Source organism: Phyllostomus hastatus, unplaced genomic scaffold, assembly GCF_019186645.2.
Source record: "Phyllostomus hastatus isolate PE091 unplaced genomic scaffold, TTU_PhHast_1.1 phas_contig_17, whole genome shotgun sequence".
Lineage (NCBI taxonomy): Eukaryota > Metazoa > Chordata > Mammalia > Chiroptera > Phyllostomidae > Phyllostomus > Phyllostomus hastatus.
In genome coordinates this window covers 38,043,230-38,069,910 of record NW_025333664.1, presented here as the reverse complement: position 1 = coordinate 38,069,910, position 26,681 = coordinate 38,043,230, and the positions used below count along the sequence as shown (strand labels likewise).

Here is a 26,681-nt window from a genome sequence, read left to right as displayed (position 1 = left end):
GGGGAGGGGGAGAATCAGACGTAAATTCTTTTGCAAACATTCATGCCTAAGGAAGGGCTGGAACAAGCAGCTGCGGCCGCCGGAACCGGTCGGACAGGTAGCGAGCTTGTTGACACCGTTATGTTGCAGGGCGCATGCTCACTCCCAAGTTTCCTGGTGCCTTTTCTATTCCACCTTATGAAACTTTTTCCTTGGTGTGGTCTCACCCACGGTTTAAGACATAGGTGTCGCCGAGCCTGGAAGCTGGGAGTCTCCCGAAGTTCGCGAGAGAGGCCGGGGCCCCGCTGCGGCAGGGGGCGGAGGGAGAGGCCAGCTAGGCGGGAAGGTGGGCTCTGGCCGCCAGAAGCCGGGGACCCAGCCATCGCCGCCGCCCATAGGGGGGAGCAGCCGGGAAGAGGGGGCTGCAGTCTGGGGAGGGGCCCCGCAATGCCCAAAGTCTTCCTGGTAAAGAGGAGGAGCCCGGGGGTCTCGGTCCGCAACTGGAATGAGCTCCCGGACGAGGAAAGGGCAGACACCTACATCCCAGGTGAGCACGGCGCGGGGGCAGGGCCTGGGCGCGGGGCTCTTGGGGTGCAGGCAGAGGTGACCGGGTCCCCGCTGCTCACTGGCTGGGGCTGGACTCCCCAACCCCTGCTTCTCTTCCAGTGGGTAGTAGGACATCTCTGAGGCGCGCAAAGACCGGGAGTGAGAGGCTGGGAACACCGGGGCATCGTGCTCCCCTTTCCCCCTAATGGGTGTCTCTAATTGCCCGGCCGCTGGACCGTTGGCTGCAACCTGGGCCCAGGTGGCCCAGGAAGGGGGTGGGCTTGAAGGCCAGTAGAGGCTACCTCCAGTCCACGTCGTCATGGGGTTGCACAGGATCCGTGTTCCCCCCTCTGGGGCTGGGTGGGTAGGTGCCAGACCCCTCCACTCCCAACCCAGGGAGAGGAAACTTGGTGCGGGGGAGTTCCTCAGTTCCTCATGGGCTCGAGGACGGGGACTGAGGATCGGCCCCTAGAACCCCGAGCTCACTCGTGAGGCTGAGCCGTGGGTTCACTCGCCTACCCCTCGGCGTTGCCCACTTGGCGAAATGCCCAGGTTCGGGGCAGGGCGGCAGTGGCCCCGCCCGAAGGTCAAACTAACACGGGCGCCGGGGCCTGACGCCGCGTGTCTGCATGTTACGGCTCGGCCCCTCACTCCCTCACTCCGCAGTGGGCTTGGGCCGTCTGTCCTGCGACCCCCCGGAGGACTGCCGCAGCGACGGTGGCAGCAGCAGCGCCGGGGAGCCTGGAAGCACCGAGAGCAATTCTTCCCCTCGCGCCCCCGAGCACGAAATCCTGGCGCCTGGAGACGCAGAGAGCCACGGTGGACACCTGGCGGCGAAGCAGCGCCCGGTCGCCAGGTCGAAAATCAAGGTACGGTGCCTACTCTGCCCCAGCCGCCACCTGCACCACACCCTGGCGTGGGGCGCCCTTCCCTGACGCGTCCGCGTACGCGTCACGCCTCTGCGGGCACAGAGGCACGCAGCTCACCCGCAGCGCAGTTCCTGCACTTGCCCCTGGGCGGTGGCCAGGACACCTCCCCGGGTGCTCCCGCTGATAGGGAGCCAGAGGACTGCGCCGCTAGGCCCCAGTGGCAAGCTTCCCGAGTGGTCACAGTGCACCTGGTGGCCTCTGGAACTACCTGAAAGGCTCGGGCGAAACTTCCTCCCATTCAATGTGCAAGGCGCTAGGAATAATTAGGCCGCCGGGGTTTCAGTGGTTGGAAAGGAGAGATCCAGACACCCGGAACTCCACCCGCTGAGGCACAATGTCGAGCGCTACGTGGCTTCTGAACATCATACCCTTTCTTGAGTTTTGGAGACAGTGGTGGCAGTTGGGCACACAGTGGACCTCTCACAATGACAGTGATTCCCAGTGCCAATTATGGAGTGAGTGCCCGTTAGAAAAGAGGTCTATGTTGGGCACTTTAAATTTGTTCCGTCTCTCAAATTTTCTTGAATTAAAATAATGAATAAACGAGTTCAACTGCAAATTGCCTCAGTGCCGCGTCCCAGTGGGTTGGAGAGTTTGTACCCCTCTGTCATCACGCTTCAGTCTCCTCCTGTCGCCCCCCACCCCCAGTCTTGTAGGTTATATCTTATCTGGAAGCCCACCTTTGCTTCCATTATTGCCTGCTCAAAGGTATCCGCTACCCCCTAGGTTAAGGAATCCCATTCCACGCACAGCCAGATGGAGTCAGGGAGTGGTGTTTTAAGAATCACATAAACCCAGTTCCTAGCCGGATGAGCCAGAAGGCCCTCGGTGTAGGTGATAATTCTTGGGCGTTCCTTCAGTCCCACTGCCGGGGATTGCGGGAGGGGGCGGGGGAGGATGAGGAGGAACCCTAGCGTTTGCTACCGATTGGGAAAGCTTCTGCTACTTTCCCCTCCAGTGGCTGGCTCTCCCCTATGCATAACTTCTGGCTCCAAGGGCTTGGCCGGGGGCGGGGGGGGGGCCCGGTTGGGGAAGATACCTAGTGTTTGCTGTGTTTTAGGAAAGTCTCCGTTACTTTTCCTGGGAGAAACCCTAGGCATAGTTCTGATTCCTTGCACCTAGGGCTTGGCTGGAGGTGGGCTGGAGTTCATTTGGTTATGAATTGAGGCTAGAGGCCAGAGCTGGAATCCTTAGGGAAGACATCTTTAGAGGATGTCCCGGCTAAGGCATGCTATTTAGTGTTAAGGGTTCTGCTGAGATTCAAAGTCAGCTAGCCTGAGGTTTTTGTGGACCAGATGGGGTTAAGTGGGAGGGCTCAGTTTGCCTGAGGCTGGTAGTTCTACCCTCCAGGAAATTCTAGTGTCCTACTTGCATATTTATCACCAGGATGGAAGGACAATTGCCACGTTGTTTTGAAATGGATTGTAGACAGTTTGCCCTTGGATGCCCAGATTTACCCTCTAGAGAAAGTGGTAGAGGAAAAAATCAAAGCGCTTTCTTTGCTACCCCAGGCAAACAACGCCCTTGGATCCCTGACTTAAGGGAATGAATAAACCGATTTTATTTCATTGATTCCTGCCTATGTGCTTTCCCAGGGATGGGGGTGGAGCATAGATTTTGCCCCTCAACTGTTAACACAGTTTACTGAGGAGGACAGTCAGGTTCCCCCTCCCTCTCAGCTTTCACCCACAAATAGGAGACATCTTGGTGTTAAGATGCTTTGAGCCTCCAGAATTATTAATTGTGATATTGTCCATTTTCAACTGACAGGCCAAATTGCTCATGATTTACCATGTTCTGTAACTCTAGAGTTCTATGCAAAGCATTAGTATTCTGACCAGAAGATGTCAAAAGCTTCTCAAGGATGAGGCCCATAGATGATACATTATTTTAATGACTTATTTTCAATGACTTGAGGACACTTTGCATTTGGCCACTAGGTCCAGAGGAAGGGCAAGTATGACCTGCAGAGAGAAGCAACATCCCGTCTAACAGTATGGAGTACCTGCTGTGTACCAGGCAGTTGGGAGATAAAAATTCTCCCACCTTCGTGTTCCAGAATCTTTGGACAGTAATTCTTAAGCCTCTGGGCTCTGGCTTGGTCACTTCTTAGCTGTGTAACCTTGGGCAAATTGCTAATCCCTTTGGGCCTCAGTTTCCTTGTCTTTAAAAAGGGGATAATAATGATAGTTATAGAGTTGTGAGGATAAATATGTTAAGAGTGGAAGGTGTAGGGATCCAGGAACTCTAGCTAGAATGATTTGGGCTGGTGGGAAGACTCAAATATTTATTAACTGTACTGTGGGAATGTGAATGCTAATGCAGAAGCACAAGCAAAGATGTGATAAATTCTGAGTGGAGCAAGGTTTTTTAGTGTGGATTTGAGGCCTATGGAGAAGAGGAGAAGCAGGCTTTTCCCCTTAAGGTGGTATGGGCACAGCCCAAAACTTGAGTAAGGAAACAACTCTGCTATGGTGGCTGTGGTGAGAAACTGCTAGGATCAGAGAAAGTTGGAGAAGCTCAAAATGTAATTAGTACAGGGTGGGATGGTAAAGAGCTAAGCTAAGGAGTGTGGAAGTTCCCTTGGGGTGGGGGAGGGGCTCTGAAAGGTTTTTGAGGAGGAAAACCTCAGTTAGGTGTATCTTATCAGCTGTGGTTCAGGATTTGCGACCTGTTCTGGGTCTCAGTTAACTGATGTGTAAAATGGAGACGTAATAGAATTAGCCTCTCAGAAATGTTGTGTAAATTGAAGGAGCTAATGGGTGCAAAAATGTTTAAAATTTTTTGTGCATGTATATACTGCCCAATAGGGGGTTAGCCAACAATGACTTATAGCAGTATTTTGTTGCCTACAGTAGGGATAAGGGATTTGCTAACCAGATTGTGCTGATCTGGAGAGGAGTCATAGGTGCCAGTTAAGAAGTGCTTTTTCCTAGCCTAGCTATCTTTTGACCACGTGCCTTAGGGTAGGTTATAAAATTGTTTCTTTACTGCTGAGGATTCTGTAATTTATAAAACAGATTGCAGTGGGGAGTTGATGTACCTCTGGGAAAATATTCATGCCAGAGGTTTAGGTCACTTTAAGTCCCTTTTATGCTGGCCTCACTTGCAGGTCTGCAGCTGTGGGGTAGAGACACCCCCCTCCAACCTCAATCACCATTGTCCTTACAAAGCTTATCAGAAACAAAGTATTTCTGGAGTTAAGTTATTTAGTTGACTGATGTTATTTATTCTTGACTCAGAGTGGCTGGTGTGTCTCAGGTGTAAGTGTGGATCAGGAAGTGAATGTCTTCTTACCTCATCCCATTCTTTTCTCTCTTCTTTGGGTTTTTCCCAAGTGTTCTTCAAAAGAATTGAGTTTAGAATTCCTTCAAAAGTATTCTTGGCCTTTTACCTGACTCCATAGGCTGAGTTTCTAGTAGTGATGGATGTGTGAATGTGGAGTAGTCTTTTTCTTGCTCCATCATTTTTTATTATGATTTTCAAAAGCAGAGTACCTGTCACCTGGCTCCAATAACAATGAACCCATGGCCAGTCCTGCCCATCTTTCCCCCATCCACCCCCTGGTACTATTTTGAGACGAATTTCAGCCATCATAATATTTTAGAATGTATCTCTAATAGATAAAGAACCAAAATACATTATTCTATTCATATTAACAATACTGTTCACATTACTAATTGTCTCATAAATGCATACTTTTTTTTTCACTTTACTGAATCAGGTCCACATAATGTCCACACATTGTAATTGATTGATATGTCTTTCAAGTATTTTAATTTATATATATTTTTCTCCCTCTGTCTTAGTTAATTGCTGAAGAGATGGCTAATTTGTTTTGCAGAGTTTCCAGCAATCTGGATTTTGCAGAATGCATCACTGTGGTGTCTAACACTTTTTACTCCCCTAGGTTTTCTTTAAATGGTAGTTGGATCTGTAGCTGCACTCTCCAAAATGGTAGCCATAGTCACATGTAACTACTTTAATTTACATTAAATTAAACTAAAAATTAAATTCTTTAGTTGCATGATCCATATTTCAAGTGCTCAGTAGCCATGTGTGATTAGTGCCTGCTGTATTATACAATGCAGATTAGAACATACCTGTCATCACAGAAAGTTCTATTGGATAACTAGATGCTTGATTGGGTTTATTTTAGCTAAAATCTGTCACAGTGGGTGGTATCTATTTCCATCAAGAGGTACATAATGTTTGGTTGTCTCTTTGTGATGGTAGCAACTATTGATACTCAAGGTCTAAATGTTTTAGGTTATTAGGGTTTGCAGAACAGTAATATGTTAATTCTGTCCCTTATTTATTAAGGGATTGCTGAAATTCTTCTATAGGGAGATACTTCCCATTCTCTACTATTTGGTTTCCCAGTGAGACAGTTCATTTAGGAAAGGTAAAATAAGATTCCCTTTATTTACTAGTTTTCAGGATAATCAGTTGGTTTACCAGAATTCTCTAGTGGTGGCCAATTGGTTTATTTTTAAATATTGTTGTGAATCATGGATTTAAGTATTTTATAAAAACACATCCATTTGCTATTTGGAAGGGAACATAAGCACTATCCCTACTTGTCTTCCGTTTCCCAAGACAGAACTGGATGCCTCTCTTCCTGCCTCCATTGTAGGACACTGATCATCTCCTTAACTGTACATTTGGCTGACCTGACTCCTCTTGATCTCAAAACACCAAAGGCAGGGAGAAAGCCCTATTGGGCTTGTCTCTTCAGCACCTGGCACAGCAGTGCCTGACTCATAGGGGGACATACGTCAACACAGAACAGAAGGACAGGCAGGGAAGAAGGAGTCAACAGTCTATAGATGTAAGTGATAACATTTGGAGGAAAATAGGAAACAAAAAGAAAAGGGAGATCTGGGGGAAATGCTTAGAATGGATCTCAAAAAAGTTTCATTTAAAGGCAAAAAAACAAGGAATAGGAGAATAAAACATATTAACTGCATCAGCTTTTAATATGAATATAATGAAGTGGGTTTTTACTGTTAGAAGGGACTGTGTGGGTTTAGTTACAGAAAACAGAATCCACTGTAGGTAGCTTAAGCATAGAATGGTTAATTATAGGCCACTAGATGGACTAACGAAAGACCAGGCTGAGCTGCACTGCAGAAATGTGCAATCTAGGGAGCTGCAACTTCTGCCTCTATGGCTGCCTGCTCATGCAGTGTGATGCTTCTGCTAATGCAGAGTGCAAAACAATTGCCACATGCCCCTATTCCTTTAACCCAGGGCCAAATTTAAATCTGATAATTCATGTAGTTGGTGGAATCCAAATACCTACTGGGCTACAGCTAGGAGTCTGGGAAATGAACTTTCTATTTTACTGGCCTCTGCAGTACAGGAAGACTTAGCAGAAAAGTAGGAATAGAGGCTCAGTGAGTATCCATAGTATCTATCACAGGGACCTTTAAAGCTTATGTGGGCCAGTCTCCTTATTTTGAATGGGAAAAGGGTAAAAAGTAGAAAGGTTTTGCTGAATTCCTCACAGTTGTTAGTGGCAAAGCCCAAACCAAGGATTCTTATTCTTTTAACTTTATTGTATTGCATCGTGGGAGGTATCTTTAACACTTTAGCCATTAGCATTGACAATCTGACATAAAGAAATTTGAAGCTGTTTCTCACTGTATGAGGCCAACAACAGGGTTCTTCCCTCCCTCTCCCCTACAGTTCAACTGTAGGCACAAGTTTGGCAGACAAACCACATTCAAAATCTCAGTCCGAGTGCCTGTAAGTCATATGGCCATGGACAGTTTACAGCTCTTTGAGCCTCAGTTTTTTTCTGTATTATAAGGATATATTCCTGTCATCATCTCTGCATTTGAGAAGGTTCTCCATTGCCATATAGTGGAGTGGTGAAGCCTAAGAAAATGGTACATGAAACCTGAAAGGAAATTTTTTTCCTCAAAGGAATTGGGGAAATCTGTTTTGAGCACTCCAGCATAAAATGTGTCAGTGGAAATCTTGTCCATTTGACTATTGGAAGGTAGCCTGGAGTCACAGTACCCTCCTATAGAAAACAGGACCATTAATTTTAACAAATTTGTTTGGTAGAAGCATCAAGAGAAAATAAAGGCTTTTTTATTTTTACTGTAGAAGTTTGACAGGTAAGTGACCTTAGCCAGCTTTGAAGTTGGTCACGGGGCCAGGCAAAGAAGTCCCTACCTCCCCAAATGTTCCTATAGTTTTCAGCAGCACTGATACAATGATGGTTTGTTTCTGGGGCAGAAGCCTGTGCTTTAGAAAAACTAGAGGGGAACTTTGTGTGAAAGCTGAGATACTGTAGAAAACAGGACAGCAAGCAAGATAGTGCCAGCTATGGGGATGGAGAATCGCTTGCTCTGTCTTCATTTTTCTTGACCTAAGTTAGTCTTCATACTCGTCATCTCCCACCCTCCATGGTAGCTTTTTCACTTCATTCAAAGTGTTAATTTCAGTCAAGGGTGAGACTCTTAAGCTTTTCAAAAGGTAACATGGTGTAAATACCACCCCTGGCAGGTCTGGAGCAGTACCCTGTAATTAAACACATGAATAATTTCTGAATTAAAGCACATGAATATTGATACCAAATAGGACAAAGTCTGTTTGTAGCTCCATGTCTGCTTGGGTCAGATTTTAGTGCCAAAGGAGATGGGAGAGATGTCAGTTTTTGGAGCTTTTTGGACCTCGGTTTCAAATGAAGGACTGGGGATTTGTGGCTTACACTGAAAGTTAATCCCCTTTTTCTTTCATCAGAGAGAGACAAATTCAAAAGCTAAATGGATAAACAAGGGGGTTTGACCAATTGACTTTTAGTTAGGATCACAAAATTTTGGAGCTGGTCTAACTATAAGAGTTAGGACTTATCCATCACTTCTTTTTAAGTAGCTTTTCTTATTTAATTTGTTAATAATCCCAAGAGGCAACTCACTATTGTCCACATTTTACTGGTGATGAAATTAAAGTTTAGAGAGGTTAAATAACTTGCCTACATCCCACAGTCTGTAAGTGGCAGAACTGGATTTGATCTTAGGAAGTTGGAAAACAGACTCTACTCTTAGCTTCTTATTCTACTGAAGAGCTCATCTAATTCCCTTTTGTTATTTTTACATGTGGGAAATTATGGCCTGGGGATATTACATGACATCACACAACTAACCAGGTCTAGGTTTTTATTTGATCCTCAGCATTTCTGTCTCAACATTCCACTCTCATTGTGTAGCTACAATGACTAAGGTATAACTAGTTTTGGCCTACTACTTGCAGAATACAGTAATAAGGTACAATCAGTTAACCCTATTTTGAAACCTTAAGAGGTATAGTGTTAGCTATAAACCTGTGTAAACATGGTAAAGATGGCCTAGTGGGCAGAGATGTGTCCTGGGAGGGATTGCTGGTCCTTTGGCTCACAGGATGTTATTCCAGGCATCAGATGTGTCTTCTGTGTTATGTAGCACATGTTGAGTTAGAACGTGCAGAAATGTGGCAGGTCTGGTGTTGTGGAGAGGATGTGATGCATGTGTTACTATTCCACTTTATTGCTGCTTCACAAATAACCCCAAATTTAGTACCTTAATATAATGTATCGTTATATCTTCTAGTTCTGCGCAATGACTCATCTCTGCTGGGTGGGTCTTCCTTGGGGCTTCTCTTGCTATTGCAGTCAGATGACAGTGGGGGCTGGACTCTTCTGAGGGTTTTGACTGGGCTGGACATCCAAGAGGGCTCACTCACATGGCTGACAATTGAAACTCCTTTCTTTTTCCATCTATTTTGGTTAAATGGTTCTATTAAAAAAAAAACAAGTTTCTATTGATAGACATATAGGTGGTTTCCAGGCTTTCACTATTATAGACCACATTTCAAGGCAAGTAGCATGTGAAATTCACTCTGTGGGATAAATATCACATGTAGGAATTTATTCTACACAGGTCCATTCATTCTTTTCTGAGAAGTGAACTAGTATGACAGAATCTGGCTTCATCAGCCATAATCTCTTGCCATTTAATTAGCCTTACATCTTGTTTCAACAAGGCTCTCTTAAAGCTTCAAATATAATTTAATGTGTGGTAGCTAGATTGGCCATAGATGTGTGTAGGTGGCAAGTAACACTTCATGAATCAGAGGATGTACTGTAGGAGAATTCCCTAAATGAGCCACTTTGTGCTCAGTTTTCCACACTGTGTAATGAGGGTGTATAAGAAGGAGGAGAAATGGAAAAATTGCCTTTGCTGAGGCATATTCCAAGAACTTCTATTTTGACTCCAAGTAAAGTAGAGGAAAGCTCTCCTTGGGAATAGGGTGCTCTCATTCTTCATCCCCTCTCCCCACTGTCATTTTCTCCCCATGTTAAAGAGTTTTCTGGCCCTGGCTGGCGTAGCTCAGTGGATTGAGTGCGGGCTGCGAATCAGGCATTGCAGGTTCGATTCCCAGTCAGGGCACATGGGTTGCAGGCCACGGCCCCCAGCAACTGCACATTCATGTTTCTCTCTCTCTCTCTCTTTCTCCCTTCCTTCCCTCTCTAAAAAAATTAATAAATAAAATCTTTATAAAAAAAGAGTTTTCTGTATCTTTGTCAGATGATCCACTGGCCCTGGACTTGCTTAAATTGTCACTAATCTCCCATCCTTCTTCCCTTTGAGATTTTATTTTTTTCAAACAAAAATAACACCAGTTATTTGATATATTTCATCCTGCACTACATTAGAAGGCATCTATATTACATGCTAAGCATTTAAAAAATAGGAATTTACCAAAATGATTAAAGTAAACAAGAAGTCAGTTTTGAACTGTAGTTTGTGAGTCCTCAGGCACATTCTACAGGACTTTCAAGAGATGATTATAGCTGTCTACATGTTTTTAATCAGACTTAGCAGGGTCACTTATCTATATTCTATTTTATTAGCCCTTCACTCCCTCTCAAATGACTTTTACCCTGTAAAGCCTAGGCCTTGAGAAGCTCAAAAACTCAGTTTGCCAAGATGTGGGCCATCATTAGTCTTCTCACATCTCTTCAAGGGAGGCCGAACCAGAATGAGGACTGACCAACAAGGAGGAGACCATGACCTGTCCTGGTGATGGGAATACAAAAGCCTTGACCACAGCTGGGTCTCCCTGAGGCTGAATGCCAGGTCCTATCCCTCTGGGAAATACATGGCAGAGGTGGGGTGTGAGGCAGTTGGGAACCTAGGACAGCCACCTATCTGAGTCATCATACTCAGCCCCTGTACCTGTCTTCTTTTCAGTGTCCCTCCACCTCCTTTGAACAGAGTCAAGCTTACCTCCCCCCAAGGTAAAGCCCTAAGGGAGACCCTGCCCTTCTTTGCTATCATAGGTCTGTTCATTAACTGCTTTCCTGGGGCTTAGGCTAGCCATGTGAAAACACATACAGTCCCCCTGTTTCCTGCCACCCTCTCCTGGAATATTCTTTGCCATTCCTCCTCTCTTTCTCCTTACTTTTGCCTGGCTGAGGAGCTCACTTCCTCTAGAGGTACCTTCCCTCTTGCCCTATGTCAGGGGTAGGTGCCCCTTCAAAGTGCACATTGCACCTGGGCTTCCCAAATGTCAATGGCCTGTTGACTGATCTGCTCCCCCATTAGACTGGCAGTTTCTTGGGGATGAGTCATCCTGGTGACTGTACTCCCTACAGCTCTGAGCACAGGGACTGTTACAGATCAGGCACCAGGCAGTCAGCTGAGACAAATGAAGCTCTGAGCAGATAAGGAAGAACTGGTACAGAGGAGGTTAACTGGAAAATCCAATTCTGGAGTTTTGTGCATCCTTCAGGTCTCTTTGTATCTCTTTGTATCTTGCCACCTGTGAACCCACTGCCCATCAACACTTTCTGAATGTGCACTGACCCGAGTCTGGGCTTGAGGGGCAGGAATGTGCGCAAACACTTGCTGACTCGGGGCACTTAGTTAAAGACAACTGATGAACTCTGAGGAAACATTTTTGTGTAAAAGAACCCTCTGGAGTGAGGTGGAATGAAGTACTGAACTGCATGAGGGCCAGTGCTCCAGCCTCATGTCTCAAGAGTGGAGCTGGTTAGAAATGCAGTGTGTAGTCCCCACCAGATCTTCTGAATCAGAACCTGAATTTTAGTAAGACCCTCAGGGGATTTGTGTGCACTGTGGGTTTGAGAGGCACTGGTCTTGTGGGTCAGACAACAGTGCAGGCAGGGGCTACAGTAGTTACAGAAGTTGTGTCAGGGAGGGAACAGTTGAACTGGGTGTCAGCAGAGGGCAACACCCAGTATGGATGAAAGGAGAAGGGTATTTGAGGCTAGGAAGATTTCGAGCCAAGAAAGGTCCAATTCTTCTTGCTAATAATGTCAGTCTGAAAATACATTTTTAGGCTCTTTTATGAGTAGAATTTTGGCAGAGCAGTTGGATCATTCTTCTAAAGGATCTTATTTGGCAACTAGGAAAACTTTTTTTTTTAATCAATTGGTTGCCTCCCACACACCTCCAACAGGGGACCTGGCTTGCAACCCAGTCATGTACCACAACCTGGAATCAAACTGGCAACCCCTCAGTCTTCAGGCTGGTGCTCAATCCAATGAGCCACACCAGCCAGGGCAGGAACCTTTGATGAGTATATTATATCTGGTGTTTTTCACCACATAATTATAGATTCAGTTTTCTTTCTTAGAGATGGCAAACGTGGCTGAGAGAACACTGGAGTGAGAGCCCAGAGCCTGCAATTCGGTTGTGGTTTTGCTGGTAGTGAAGCTGTGAGATCCCTACCAAGTCACTTCCCAAAATGATCTCTTTTTTGTTCATGATTTTGTGCATCAGGAACTGGGGCATGGCTGAGCTAGTCAACTTTACTCCAGGTGGTATTGTTCAAGGTCACTCACTCAGCTGGTGGCAGCCACAGCTAGGCAGGAAGGTCCAGTGAGGCTTTATTCATACCTGGCACCTCTGTGCTCCTCCATGGCTCCTTTTGCTCTCCATGTGGCTGCTTGGACTTCACAGTTTGGTGGTCTTGGAGTTGTAGCAAGGCAGCTGGCTTCCTAGAGGGAGACCATGTAGAAGCTGCATGGTCTCTTAATACCTGGAACTGACACATTATCTCTGCATCCCTGTTGGTCCACAGGGACAGGTAATGGCACCCATCTCTTGATGAATGTAGCAGCATCCAGGCTCAGGGGAGGAAGGAATTGATTGTGGCTGCCTTTGGTGACTTTCTATCACAGGTTTCATGTCATCAGGACCTAGACTCTTCCTTTCTTTCTGCTCTTCTATCCTCAGCACTGGCTTTCCTTTTGTGGTCCAAAAAAGGAGTAAAGAGAGAGAGGGCAACATCCTCTCCCCTTAGAGAGAGTACATTTCATCAGCCAGGTAGTCATAGAGCCATGACTTGCTGGGAAATGAAGATGTTTACCTAGGGGCAGAGTATCCTCCTAGAAATCAGAGGTTTGTTCTAAGGAAGAAAGGGAGAATGAATGAATGTTGGGAGGAGCTGTCCGTTGTTCCATCTTCCCTCAAAGCGAAAACCTGCTTGGAATTTTTAGGATGCAGAAGGCCCCAGCCAGGACAAGCCTAGAGACTTAGGGAGGTGGACTCCCAGAGTAAGCTTCTGGGATGTGCTCCCCTGCACTGTGGTCCTCACAGCTTCTCTCTCTGTCCCAGTTCACCACAGGCACATGCAGTGACTCTGCAGTTCACAGCTGTGACCTGTGTGGCAAGGGCTTCCGCCTACAGCGTATGCTCAATCGTCACCTTAAGTGCCACAACCAGGTGAAGAGGCACCTGTGCACCTTCTGCGGCAAGGGCTTCAATGACACCTTCGACCTAAAGAGGCACGTCCGCACACATACAGGTGAGGAAGGGCTGTGTGCTTAATTTTAGTTTTGTTTTTCTGACCAATAGTTCCTTCTGTTTCTTCCCCACCAAAAAACCAGTTGACAGCATGAAACAATGTTGTATTTCTGGAAAGATCGCAGATCTTTCTGGGGCATTTGGGCCAGCCCAGCTTGGTTTACCTCCTGGCTCAGCCACCTTCCAGCTGTGTCACCTTGGCCCAGGCAATCCCCCTCTCTTAGCCTGTTTTCATCCCTGTAACATGGGGATAATGATACAAGTTTTAGCATAACTTAAGACAAGTCACTGGCTGGAGATGTTCTGAGAATTGTGATGTGTGATGCAATGCTGTGAAATATAGTCTGATCCCCTCAGTCCTGCCTGACTTTAGGGATGTAGTTCCTGTGGTCCTGCTTGTGCTTTTATGCACCTTTCTTGGGAAGTAAGCATGTCTCCAAATAGCATCATGTTCTAGTAAGAACTCAAAAAAAAGAAAGAAAGAAAATGCACACTCAATTAGAGCTGTCTGAGCCTCCTGCTTGAGCCTGGCAGGTGAGTGTCTTCCTCCCCTTGGGCCTTCCTCAGTTTCCCTTCTCATGAACTGTGAATCTGAGACCTTTCCAGCTCATTACACAGAATCCTGGGGGTGTTCGTGGGCCTTTCTCCATGCTCTTCTGGTTGGTGACAGCCTCATTTATTTTATCTTAGAAAACAGCTGGCCTCCAAGTTTCTCCTTGAGGTTCATGGTCAACACTTTTGCCAGAGTGATCCCTTGAGGAGAATTCTGAGGATGCCACTTCCTTGCTAAAAAAGTCTCCAACTCTGGGCAAGAAGAAATCAAAACTCCTGGTCTTGATGGGCTTCATGTAAAGCCCCTCAGTATCTAGGTCCCATCTTCCAATCCCCATTCTATTCCAGCCCAGCCCAATTCCATCCCATCCTATTCCATTTCATATCATTTAAGGCTATCCCATCCTAATCCATTCAGCTTCCTTCTGGTTGCTACCCACCCTGTCTACATCCTCATAGGATTTACTGTATATTGTGTCCATGATCCCTGAAGCCTTTTCAGAGGTTAGGGTTTCCCCTCTCATTTAATGGGAAAATGTCCGTGGCTCCCTCCAGATGCCCACAGGACCCTTCTCAGATCCTCTAATTCAGATTTCTTTCATGGCCCTTATGCTTCTTTGTTTTTAGTGTACTGGCCATATGTTGCCTCCCTAGCCTGGGGAGAGTATCCTCCACCTTAGACGGTGGGCTGGTGTACTAAAAGGTTTCCTTTTCTTTCTATTCCTTTTTTAAAACTTTTCTGAATGGAATTTTATATTTAATGTAACATGCATCCAGAAAAATGTACAAATTATAAGTGCATAATTCAACAAATTTAGGAATTTTCACAAAGTGAACACACCCATATAACTAGCACTCGGGCCAAGAAAGGGAATATTTCCAGATCCTGGAAATTACTGTCTCCTCCCTTGTGCCCCCTTCAAAGCACTATCTCCTTCCTTCCAAGAGGCACCTAGATCATGACTTCTAACAGCCTAAATTGCTATCACTTGGTTTTGAACCTGATCGAATGTGAATCTGGGTATAAGGCTTCTTTTTTAGCCCCTAGCACCAGTGAATTAGTAGAAGGTTTACCTCTGTGTGGCCAGGCTGGTAACAGGTTGGGGCGAAGAGAATGTTTAGGGGGTGTCAGGGTGAGGGAGGGTCCTTTGAGGGTAGGGGGGAAGTAGATGGTCCTGTAGGTGGTGGCAGGTCCCAAGGCTATGAATGGATCCGTCAAGTAATGCAAATCTAGGCTCATAGAGAACTGACCCAAGGGCTGGTGGGAATTGGGGCCCACTCATGCAGTCATTTGTCATTGGTTGTCCTGGAGAGTTTCACAGTCTTTCATCTCTGTCTGAGGATGTCCTTGAGGGCATGCCCTATTTCTTCTTCTCCTGGGAGGTTCTAGGGTCACTTTCCCCCATTTTGTCCTTTAAGATAAAGTGAAGGGGTCTCAGGGAGCATTGCTGGTCTCAGGGAGCATTCTCCATTGATGGAGAATTAACCAGGAAATATTAGAAACGAACTGCCTATCAGGGAAGAATTTGAAAGTTAAGTCATGGCTGTAGTAGTTAAGAACTCTAGATCTGAGTTAGCTATGTAAGCAGTTTATTTGGGAGACGGTCCCAGGAGGCACAGTGAGGAGAAGACAGCCTGTAAGTGTAAGTTAATGAGCAGGTTACCACTGTGGGCAACTGGTGCTCAATTCCACTGGAGTTCCTCTGAAGAAATATGTAGAATGCACTATAGAGTTGCTCCAGGAGTAGGAAAGCTAGGGTATTGATCTAGCAACTCTTATCCTTTCTTGCTTGGAAGTTCATTCTGGGACCCTCAGATCATAGGCAGTCCTTGACTTCCAGCCCCTTGCAGGCGTTATGTTTCCTTGAGAACAGCCTCAGGCAGGAGATGCTGGAAGCCACAGGAACTACCTGAGATAACCTAGCTGGAGGCTCAGAGGATTTGGGTGGAGGGTTGGGTGGGCCGAGGGGATTTGGGTGGGTAGCTGATAGTGTCTTCTCAGGAAAAAGGGTTAGCAAGTGAGGGAAATGGCTTGGCAGAGAATGGAGACCCTGCAAAGGGTTACCCAACTTCCTCACAAGGCATCAAGCCACAAATGGTCACTTTCTTTCATACCAGACCCTCAGCATTTATCATCTTATCCGAAACACTTCACAGATGAGGAGAACAAGTTCAGGTAGCTCAACAACCAGAGGTGGTGGAGCTGAGAACCAAACTGGTAGGTTCTGAAGTTCACATTCTTTTTATCTTCTATATCCCCTTCTCTGCTCCTTTGCCTCCCAATGTCTTCCTTAGCTTTACCCCTAAGACTGGGGCCTCATCAGCCTTCCCCATTTCAGTTTCTAGAAGCCTGCTTGCTCTGCCAGAAGGTGAGATAAAAAAGGAAATTCAGACCTGGTACAAACTACACACTCTAGCCCAGGGTTTTGCAGGTTGCAGAGGAGCCTGAGCATGTGTATTCATTCAGTGGTGTCTAGATGTCCTCTGTCCACAGAGTCAGCAAGAAAGGGGATGGCTTGGGCCTTGGCTGGTGTGGATCAGTGGATTGAGCACTGGCCTGTGAACCAAAGGGTCACAGGTTTGATTCCCAATCAGGGCACATGCCTGGGTTGCAGGCCAGGTCCCCGGTAGGGGACATGAGAGAAATAGTTATACAGCTATTGGCCATGTGTGGTTGCTGAGCTGCCACAATGTGGCTAGTTTTACTGAGACATGCTGTAACTATAAAACAGACACTAGGATTTGAAAACTTAATGTAAAATATCATAATTTTAATGTTAATTTCATTTTGAAATGGTAATACTTGAATATATTGGATTAGATAAAATCTATCATTAAAATTAATTTCACCTGTTTCTTTTTACTTATTTTAATGAAGCTACTAGACATTTTTAAATTACAAAGTGGCTTGCATTCTAATTTCTACTGGACAGCATTAAGATCATTGAAATCTATAGATAACCATTTTTAAAAATCTTAATCATAATTTTGACTCTTAAATTGATCAACAAATAGAACTATGAAAATATCTTCAACCTGTTTTTCCTGCCCTGGTTTATTTTCTGATGGAGATGTGCCTTCAAGTAATAATGAACCAAAAAGAAGACCCACAGACTTACTGCAGATTAGCTGGGGGATGCTGCTGTTCCTGGAGCTAGAGGAACAGGCCTGGCCTTCTGGTGTGAGACATCTACCTGCCCTGCCATTTCTTGAGCTCAGTGCAAAAGAGATAAATCTGTAAAATGAGCAAAATTTGGGATTTTCAGACTTTTTTTTTAGTTTATGGAACAATCTCCCTGTTTCCAAGTGACGTCACCAGAATTCTGTGTCAGTCTTGCTTTTGGTTAAGACATGAATGTTGGATTTTGCTTACGACTATTAAGTGAATGCTGTATTTAGACCAGAAGCAAAGATATGGACACTGTTAACACAAACACAGTAGACAGTTGAGCAAAGGGTGTGTTTGCTCAGTCTGATTAGTCAGGCCACAACTGATTCAAAGACTTCTCTGGGATCTCAGGACCCTTCTGAGATTGTACCTACAATATTGATGAGGTAGATAAAGATAGTGGGATCATCTGAGAACCAAGATTAATTCCCCACCCCCTCACCCTCATCTCCTCTTGTGCCCTGTAACTATTAAGGGGACAGGGCATCTAAGGAAAGACTCAAAACACATGGGAACATCTTGGAAAAGATCCAGGGAAACCGGAGCCTGAAAGTGTCTTACCTTAATATTCAAGCAGATGAAAGAAAAGATTAAGACATCATTTTTGGATATTACTTCTCAAGAAAAGAGTAAATCAGAGAAGTGTGTATGAGATGGGAAACAAGGATGTTAGCCAAATGATATCTGATTCAAGATCGGAAGAGAGAAGCTAGAGTAGAAAAAACTCCCTAACAGTTTGTGAAAATATTTCAGCAAACAAATGGCTATTTTCAATACAAATTACCTTAGGCTGGGTTCACTAGAAGCAGAATCTTATAAAATGATTTCTTGAGAGATAGCAGTCAGAAGAAATATGTAAGGGAGGAGGGAATGGGGCAGGGTAGAGGATGGAGCAGGACTGTGCCCTCAGCTGGAGTCCAGCCCCAGCCTTATCCTGCTGTGATTTCCAAGTGTGGACAGCACCACAGCCTTTTCCTGTCTATCGGCAATCAATCTATAAACATTTCCACATCGTGTCAGTTAGGCTTTGGCTGAGGGCTGCCTCTTCCCTGGGCAGGGAGGTCAATTACTCAGTGCCCATTCCTTGGAGAAGTGAGCAGCCAGGCACTGTTAGCTCACTAAACACATGACAGCTGGGGGACAAGGTGCTGGCTTGGAATAAGGGTCTGGAGTGGGGACCAACAGCATCTGGTACACACATAATAAAGGGACTTGCTCTATTTAAGGTGACCAGATTGCTGAGGCCAAGAATAATGACTCTTGGTCCACCTCAGGTCAAAATGGATGAGGGATAAAGTAGAGATATGAGCTAAAAACCAATGTATGTTCAGTTCACAGCCGATGAAAACCATCATAGGCCTGTTTTTAGAGAATATTCTTTAGAATTTAAGTGTTTAGGTTGAACCAGCTGGAATGCATTCTAAGAATAGCCATCCGTTGAAGGAATGGTTTTCTTTCGGTGGGGGGAGATCTGTATTTGAGTAAAAAATAATGCTACTAACATTGCTTGTGCCAGGTTCTGCACTCTGTCTATGCCCTCATACTCAAAATTCATGTCATCCATGCACCAGCAGCACCTGGGAGCATGTTAGAACCACAGAATCACATTTATTGAGGGCCACATGTCAGCCATGGTCTGGACACTGTTTACTAGTATGACTAGATGTGCCAGGCTCATGAAACAAGTCCAGTTTATTGAAAGTATTTAATTTTTCTCCTTTGTATAATGACTTCAGTCAATGTAAAAGCTATAGGGAAGGAAGTGTAAGACACTATAAACAGATGAAAAGACACAGATATCTATAGGATCTCCAGCTCAGTTTTCTGAGGTCAGGGTGCCAGGGGATATACGCCATGTTAATTATAGCCTTACAGCTCTGACAGCATTCGAGGAGTTGGTTCAAGGTTCCTGCCATTCCTGGAGAGGCTTCTGAGTTCCACAGAAAGAAGGTGAGGATATTCCCATTCTGAGGTCAGGGAAATAGGGAGGGAGCAATGGCCAAAGGGGAATATTTGCCCCACCCACTAGGATGACTTCTATTTTACCTTCCTTCAGCCACATTGAGAGGGACACAAGGCAAACAAATCTCATTTTGATTGAAGAAGAGGAAACAATAGTGTCTTTGTCTGGAGCCTAAAGGGAAGGATTGACTGGATTGGGGAAAATGCAGATTGGGAAAAGTTTGAAGCAGGACAGATAGAGGAAAAAGAATAAAGTGTCCTCCACCTCTAGCCAGTTGAATGCTTGTCTTGTGGGATTGCCTCATTCACTCATCAACCCATCCCTCCTCTATTTTATTTTGACTTATTTTTTAGCTAAAAAAGTAACATGAAAGGGAAAAATGGCAGAAAAAAAGTAAGCCTCCCTCCTCATGCCTTTGTTCCACTCCTGAAAGTGAAGCACTACTTAAAAAAAAAATTTAGAAACTTTAAGTACACATTGCTTTTTTAATGTACTGTATATCTTGGATATTGTTTCACATCTGCACAGGTAGACACACCTTACTTTCTTTAATTGTCAGAGCATTTCTTTATATGAGATTATGACATAATTTCAAAAATGGAGGCACCACCATTTTCCCTGTTCCCAATTGATGACACTTATATCCAATTTCAGCATTTTTCTTTTTATTTCTTTTTTAAAATTTCAGACAGTAGTACCACAAATACCTTTGTATACCATTTGCCTACCTGTGTAATTTCTCTGTAGATAATGTTCCTGAAGGGGGGGCCAAAGGGTACACAGTATGATTTTTTATGGGTATTTCCTTCCAAAGAGGTCACCCTAAGCATCCACTCCACAAAGGAGACCTGTAAAAAGTTTCTCACTGGCGTTCATGTTTGGATAAAGTTCAATAAAGGACCACTTAGCTATAGCAAGAAAGGCAAGCAAAAGGCACCAATAATGAAGAATTTTCTTTAATGATTTAAAGCTTGATTTTGGTAGTAGAAATAGCAAATTTGAAAAGGAGAAACCCTTTTTGGTAACCCAACACACAATATTTTTTGGACTAGGTAATACAGGCCTACGGCACAACATTCAAGAGAAGACAATGAAGGAAGTCTCTTCCCTCCTCTCTCCACTTAATCACCACCATTTTAAAAATTACCCCCTCCCACACCCCTTTTTTTTACTGTTAAATAAGTAATAAATTCCAAAGTGCATACAATTATAAAAAATATATATATATAGGTACAATTTAAAGACAAATACTAAGTGCTCACATCCCCGTCAGCCAGTTTATAAATGGAGTGTATCTGTGTTATTTTGAGCTGGACTGTAAGCTCTTGCAGCTGTGTCGTGTTGAGTACATGGTATGTGCCATCCCTTTGCATGTGATGTCTCGGTTAATCCTCAGAGCATCCTTACAAAGGGGTATGAATATTATCCCTATTTTACAAGTAAGAAAACTGAAGCTTGTGGAGGTTTTCCAACAATATGACCCTGGACTGACTCAGTTAACGAGTAGCAGATGTGTGATGCCTGGGTTTTTAGTGGTCTTGAACTCTCTTGCTCTCTAGGTGTCAGTAGGTTAATGGTGCCTAGAGCAGGGATGGTGTTTTTCAGTATCCTACTCCAGACATAGACAAGACTGGCCTTTGCTCAAAAGCACTAAGGTGGATTCAGCCACAATGTTGGGGAAGCCTTGGCATCGGTTCCCCTTGACCAGGGCACTTGTCTGGCCACCTTTACCTCCCACCAGTGAATCTGTGGAGGACGGAGGCTTCAGGAGGCAGAGGCTTATTCCCAACTCCAGAAAGGGTCACCAAAGGGCTGCTACATCACAGTGTCTGCCTACACTAATGGCGGAGGTGTGAATGCGGTACTTAAGGGAGAGAAAGCAGGTTTATAAAAGTAAGAATTGCTATAACTAGAGTTTTCAGGGCCTACTGTTTCCTTTCCATCTCTGTGTCTATCAGTCACCCTTCCTCCAAGCCATGCTTATTCCCACCCCTCCCTGGGGGTGGGGGGAAAACCCATCCATGCTGTAGTCACCCCCATTCTCTTCATTGTCCAGAAGAGGCAGGGCTCTGAAATCTAGCATTTGCTGTGCAGGCCTTGCAGGGTGCTCTTCCCAAAGAAGACACTTTTGGCTGACCTACTGAATGGAGAGAGGAAGGAAGCAAGACCCTGTGCTCACCAGAGGTGGTCCTGGCATATTGGCCTCTCCCAGGGCATAGGGATCAGGCAAAGTAGTACAGCCATTTCCAGGCCATTGCTGTAAGTTTGGAAGCATCTATTTCTAGGAACTCTGGAGTTTGTTGCATCCAAGTTAAAGCCTGGTGTGTGTGCTGATTTCTCCATGTGCTTAGTTTAGATATTTTAAAAGCAGGTTTTTCCATTAACTATTGAAAGGAGCAACTGGTCTCTGGGTGAATTTCTATTTTGATGGGCTGTGGGTTTGAAATCAGATTTGTTGCTTGATTTGCCAGAGGTGCGGGGAGCCAGCTGCCATGTATGTGGGAATATCATTCCTTTGGAAAGGTCTCATAGCCTTTAGATTTCTAGAAAGCTAGCTCCAAAGATGTGAATTCTTGTTCATTCAATTTATTTCAGAATGTCTCTTTAACTTTTGGTAGTTTTTCTACAATGTGTGAAATATAATACAGGCCTGCATTCTGCTTCAGTAGGCTGGAGTAACATCTCACCATAACACTGATCCAACACAGTTTTTATCACAGAGTGTTAAAGGAAATGATGTGTGTTTCTTTATTGGAAGAAAAGTAAATGACTTGATTTGTTCAGATTGTTGGACAGGAATAGGGGGAACTTTTTATTTCCATTTTGACTTCTTTTATCATCTATCTACACTAAAAATATTTATGAACAGAACTCTCTTGGAGCTCTCTTGGCTTCCCTATCCCATCCACATACCACCATTAAGGAATTGGTGGCATTTAACCTTGAAGAGAAGACATTGGGAGGTGTGTGGGGCATGATTACCTTACACTTAATTTGCTAAAGTTTCTATACAAGCACCTTCAGCATCACTTGGGAAACACGTTAGCAATGAAGTCTCAGCTTTATCCCAGAGCCACGAGTGGGGCTTCGAACTTGTGTTTTGACAACCCTCCTGGGTTGAAGAGCCACAGCTTTTGCATTTGCCTCAGTGTATCTGGGTGGGACCTGAGACTGTGTTTCCGGTGAGCTTGCAGGTGATTCAGTTTGACCACTGGTCCGTGGACAACATTCGAACCAAGCTGTACAAGGCAGTATGGCATATGATGTGAGGGTGTGGGCTGGTGCAATACTCCTTCAATCTCTATAGTTTTAAAAGATGGAGAGCCCTGGCTGGCGTAGCTCAGTGGATTGAGCACGGGCTGGGAACCAAAGTGTCCCAGGTTCGATTCCCAGCCAGGGTACATTCCTGGGTTGCAGGCCATAACCCCCAGCAACCGCACATTGATGTTTCTCTCTCTCTCTCTCTCTATCTCCCTCCCTTCCCTCTCTAAAAATAAATAGAAATAAATTAAAAAAAAAAAAAGAGCCAGAGAAAAGATGGAATTTGGGTACAGCTGTACAGCAAAATTATGTGATACTCTTAAAAAGGAATGAAATCGATCTGTAAGCACCAAAATGGAAGAAACTCCAGGAATAGTGTTAAGTGAAAAGATTTTGAAAATCTCTTTGATAAATATATCCATTAAAGCAAGCATAATAAAATCATAATAAATTCCATTATTGTAAAATAAAACAATTTAAATGTGAATTTTAATACAACTATTTATAAAATACATATATATTTATATATTTTAATATAAATATTTTTAAAAATATATATTTTATTGATTATCCTATTACAGTTGTCCCATTTTTTTCTCCCCTTTATTCTCCTCCTTCCTGCACCCCCTCCCACCAGCATTCACTCCCCCTCTCCCTTAGTTCATGTCCATGGGTCATACATATAAGTTCTTTGGCTTCTACATTTCCTACACTATTCTTAACCTCCCCTTGTCTATTTTGTACCTACAATTTATGCTTCTTATTCCCTGTACCTTTTCCCCCATTCTCTCCCCTCCCCTTCCCCACTAATAACCATCCATGTGATCTCCAATTCTGTGGTTCTGTTCCTGTCTAGTTGTTTGCTTAGTTTGTTTTTGTTTTTGTTTTGTTTTAGGTTCAGTTGTTGATAGTTGTGTTTGTTGTCATTTTACTGTTCATATTTTTGATCACTTTGTTTTTCTTAGATAAGTCCCTTTAAGATTTCATAAAATAAGGGCTTAGTGATGATGAACTCATTTAACTTGACCTTATCTGGGAAGCAATTTATCTGCCCTTCCATTCTAAAGGACAGCTTTGCTGGATAGAGTAATCTTGTATGAGGTCCTTGCCTTTCATGACTTTGAATACTTCTTTCCAGCCCCATCTTGCCTGCAAAGTTTCTTTTGAAAAATCAGCTGATAGTCTTATGAGAACTCCTTTGTAGGTAACTGTCTCCTTTTCTCTTGCTGCTTTTAAGATTCTCTTTATCTTTAATCTTGGGTAATATACTTATGATGTGCCTTGATGTGTGCTTCCTTGGATCCAACTTCTTTGGGACTCTCTGAGCTTCCTAGACTTCCTGGAAATCAATTTCCTTTGCCAAATTAGGGAAGTTCTCCTCCATTCTTTGTTTAAATAAGTTTTCAGTATCTTGCTCTTCCTCTTCTCCTTCTGGCACCCCTATGATTCGGATGTTGGAATATTTAAAGTTGTCCTGGAGGTTCTTAAGCCTCTCCTCATTTTTTCTGAATTCTTGTTTCTTCATTCTGTTCTGGCTAAATGTTTATTTCTTCCTTCTCTAAATTGTTGATGTGAGTCCTGGTTTCCTTCCCTTTACTGTTGGTTCCTTGTGCATTTTCCTTTATTTCACTTTTTGTAGCCTTCATTTTTTCCTCTATTTTGCAACCATACTCAACCATTTCTGTGAGCATCCTGATTACCAGTGTTTTGAACTCTGCATCTGATAGGTTGGTTATCTCTTCATTGCTTAGTTTTATTTTTGGAGCTTTTATCTGTTCTTTCTTTGGGGCCATATATTTTTGTCTCAGTGTGCCTATTACCTAGAATGGGGTTGAGCCTTAGGTATTTGCCAGGGCAGGGCACCCCAGGTTGCTGCTTGTTGTGGCACTTTATGTGGGGGAGAGTCTCAAGAGGGAACAATACCACTTGCTTGGTTCTCAGTTGGTTTTCAGTGACTTCCTCCACTACCCAGATTCAAATCAAGCCCTTCTGGTGCTAGTTCCTGGGTGGGTGAGCTTGTATATATTCTATGAGCCTGTGGGTATCTCCAATGAACTCTCCTGTGAGGCTGGGAGTTTCTCCTGCTGCTGCCATACCCACAGATTTTTACAGCCAGAGGATTTGAGGCTTTATTTCCCTGTGCTGGAACCCAGGGTTGTGCGGTCTGTCTCCCTCTCAAGTTGTTCCTCCTGGTTTATCCACATACAAACGTGGGACTGCCCAGTCCACCATTCGCTGCATCCCCTGCCCAGTCCTCCATCCACCTCCTTTCCTCACATTCTGTCCACCCTGGCTGCCCGTCTCTACTACTCCTATCAGTCTGAATGAATGTTTCTTCTTTATCTCCTTGGTTGTTGGACCTCCCTACAGTTTGATTTTCTGATAGTTCTTGTTATTTTTTGGTTTTAAATTTGTTGTTCTCTTTCTTTTGGTTGTAAGAGGAGGCAAAGTGTATCTACCTACACCCCCATCTTGGTCGGAAGCCCTACACCTACTTCTAATTTAAAAAAACTTAATGACAGTTGACATTTAATATTATTTTATATTAGTTGCAGGTGTACTGTATAATGATTAGACATATATAATTTACAAGGTAGTTTCCCCAATAAGTCTAGAACCCACCTGGCACTATGCATAGTTATTACAATGTTATTGATTATATTCCCTATACTGTAATTTACATCCCCATGACTATTTTTTAAATACCAATTTGTACTCCTTATTTCCTTCACTTTTTTCAGTTAGCCCCTCAATCTCCCTTCCATTGACAGCCATCAGTTTGTTCTCTGTACCTATGAGTCTGTCTGTTTTGTTGTTTATTTATTTTTTCTTTAGATTCCACATATAAGTGAAATCATGTGATATTTGTCTTTTTTGGGCTGACTTATTTCACTTAGCCTAATACCCCTCTAGGTTCATCCATGTTGTTGCATATGGTAAGGTTGCATTCTTTTTTTAATTTCTTTTTTATCCTCACCTGAGCACATGCCTAATGAATTTAAAGAGAAGGGAAGGGAAGGAGAGGGAGCAAGAAACATCTCAGTCGGTTGCCTCTTGCATGCATCCCCACTAAGAATCAAGCCTGAAACCCAGATATGTGCCCTGACTGGGAATCAAACCTGTGACCTTTTGGTTTACTGAATGATGCTCCAATCAGCTGAGCCACCCTGGCCAGGGCTGCACCACTTCTTTACCCATTTGACTATCAATGGATACTTAGGTTGCTTCATATCTTGGATTGTAAATAATGGTGCAATGAACATAGGGGTGCATATATTTTTTGAATTAGTGTTTGGATTTCTTTGAATAAATACCCAGAAGTGAAATTACTGAGTCATAATGTAGTTCAATTTTTAATTTTTGGGGAAACCTGCATACTGTTTTCCATAGTGGCTGCATCAATTTGTAATCCCACCAACAGCACACGAGAGTTTTCTTTTCTCCACATCTGCACCAACACTAGTTAGTTGATTTATTGATTTATTGATGATAACTATTCTGACAGGTGTGAGGTGGTATCTCACTGTGGTTGTGATTTGCATTTCCCTCATGATTATTGATGTTGAACACCTTTTCATCTAACTGTTGGCCATTTGTATATCCTTTTTGGAAAACTGTCTGTTCAGTTCTTCTGCCTGATTTTGAATCAGATAGGGTTTTTTGTTGTTGTTTTTTGTTTGTTTGTTTGTTTGTTTTGTGGTTGGGTTATACATGATAATTGCTGGTGAGCCTAGCTGGAAGACCCTGGCTTGGCCATGACAAACCAGTGATGTGTCTGCCCTTTGCCCTTGCAGGCATTCGCCCCTACAAATGTGACATTTGCAACAAAGCTTTCACCCAGCGCTGCTCCTTGGAGTCCCACCTGAAGAAAATCCACGGGGTGCAGCAACAGTATGCCTACAAGCAACGCCGGGACAAACTCTATGTCTGTGAAGATTGTGGCTACACAGGCCCCACCCAGGAGGACCTGTACCTGCATGTAAACAGTGCCCACCCAGGCAGTGCATTTCTCAAAAAAACATCCAAAAAACTGGCAGCCCTTTTGCAAAACAAGCTAACATCCACACTCCAAGGGAATGCCAACCTGAGTGAGGAGGAGGAGAAATGAGGAGGAGAAAGGGAAAGATGCCAGTGCTGACATGTTTACACAGATTTTTTTTTGAGGGCCCCACTGGCTCTTTCTAGTTACAGGTGTTCGGTTTATCTGTCTGTCCTCTTGGGGCCTCAGCAGGGGGATCTCTTCTGAGACTGTCAATTGTAATAGTGGTGTCAGGTCTCCTTTAACCCATGTCCTATTGAACACAACCATATCAGTGAAATTTAAAGGGTGGCTGTGGTCACTGTGCAGGACTCTTCTTTATTTTTTTAGGATTTTCACACATGGAGCCAGAGGTGTTCTTAGAGAAACCATCATGTTATGGTGCCTTGAAATAAAAGTACTTCCACTTGAAATGCTA

At 44.1% G+C, this 26,681-nt stretch overlaps 1 protein-coding gene across 1 annotated transcript; it reads left to right on the top strand.

Moving 5' to 3' along the window:
• OVOL2 (ovo like zinc finger 2) lies at positions 1–26,681 on the top strand. Its single transcript, XM_045833726.1, has 4 exons — positions 1–526; positions 1,192–1,394; positions 13,091–13,280; positions 26,019–26,681. The coding sequence occupies exons 1-4, from the start codon at positions 43–45 to the stop codon at positions 26,330–26,332; spliced, it is 1,191 nt and encodes a 396-aa protein (XP_045689682.1). The 5' UTR covers positions 1–42; the 3' UTR covers positions 26,333–26,681.

What these genes read in the sequence shown, in the direction of transcription:
- OVOL2 (XM_045833726.1), top strand. Translation starts at nt 43, where the DNA reads ATGCCTAAGGAAGGGCTGGAACAAGCAGCTGCGGCCGCCGGAACCGGT. An exon ending in TCGCCAGGTCGAAAATCAAG is followed by an intron (nt 1,395 to 13,090) that starts GTACGGTGCCTA and finishes TCTCTGTCCCAG; the next exon opens with TTCACCACAGGCACATGCAG. An exon ending in GCACGTCCGCACACATACAG is followed by an intron (nt 13,281 to 26,018) that starts GTGAGGAAGGGC and finishes TTGCCCTTGCAG; the next exon opens with GCATTCGCCCCTACAAATGT.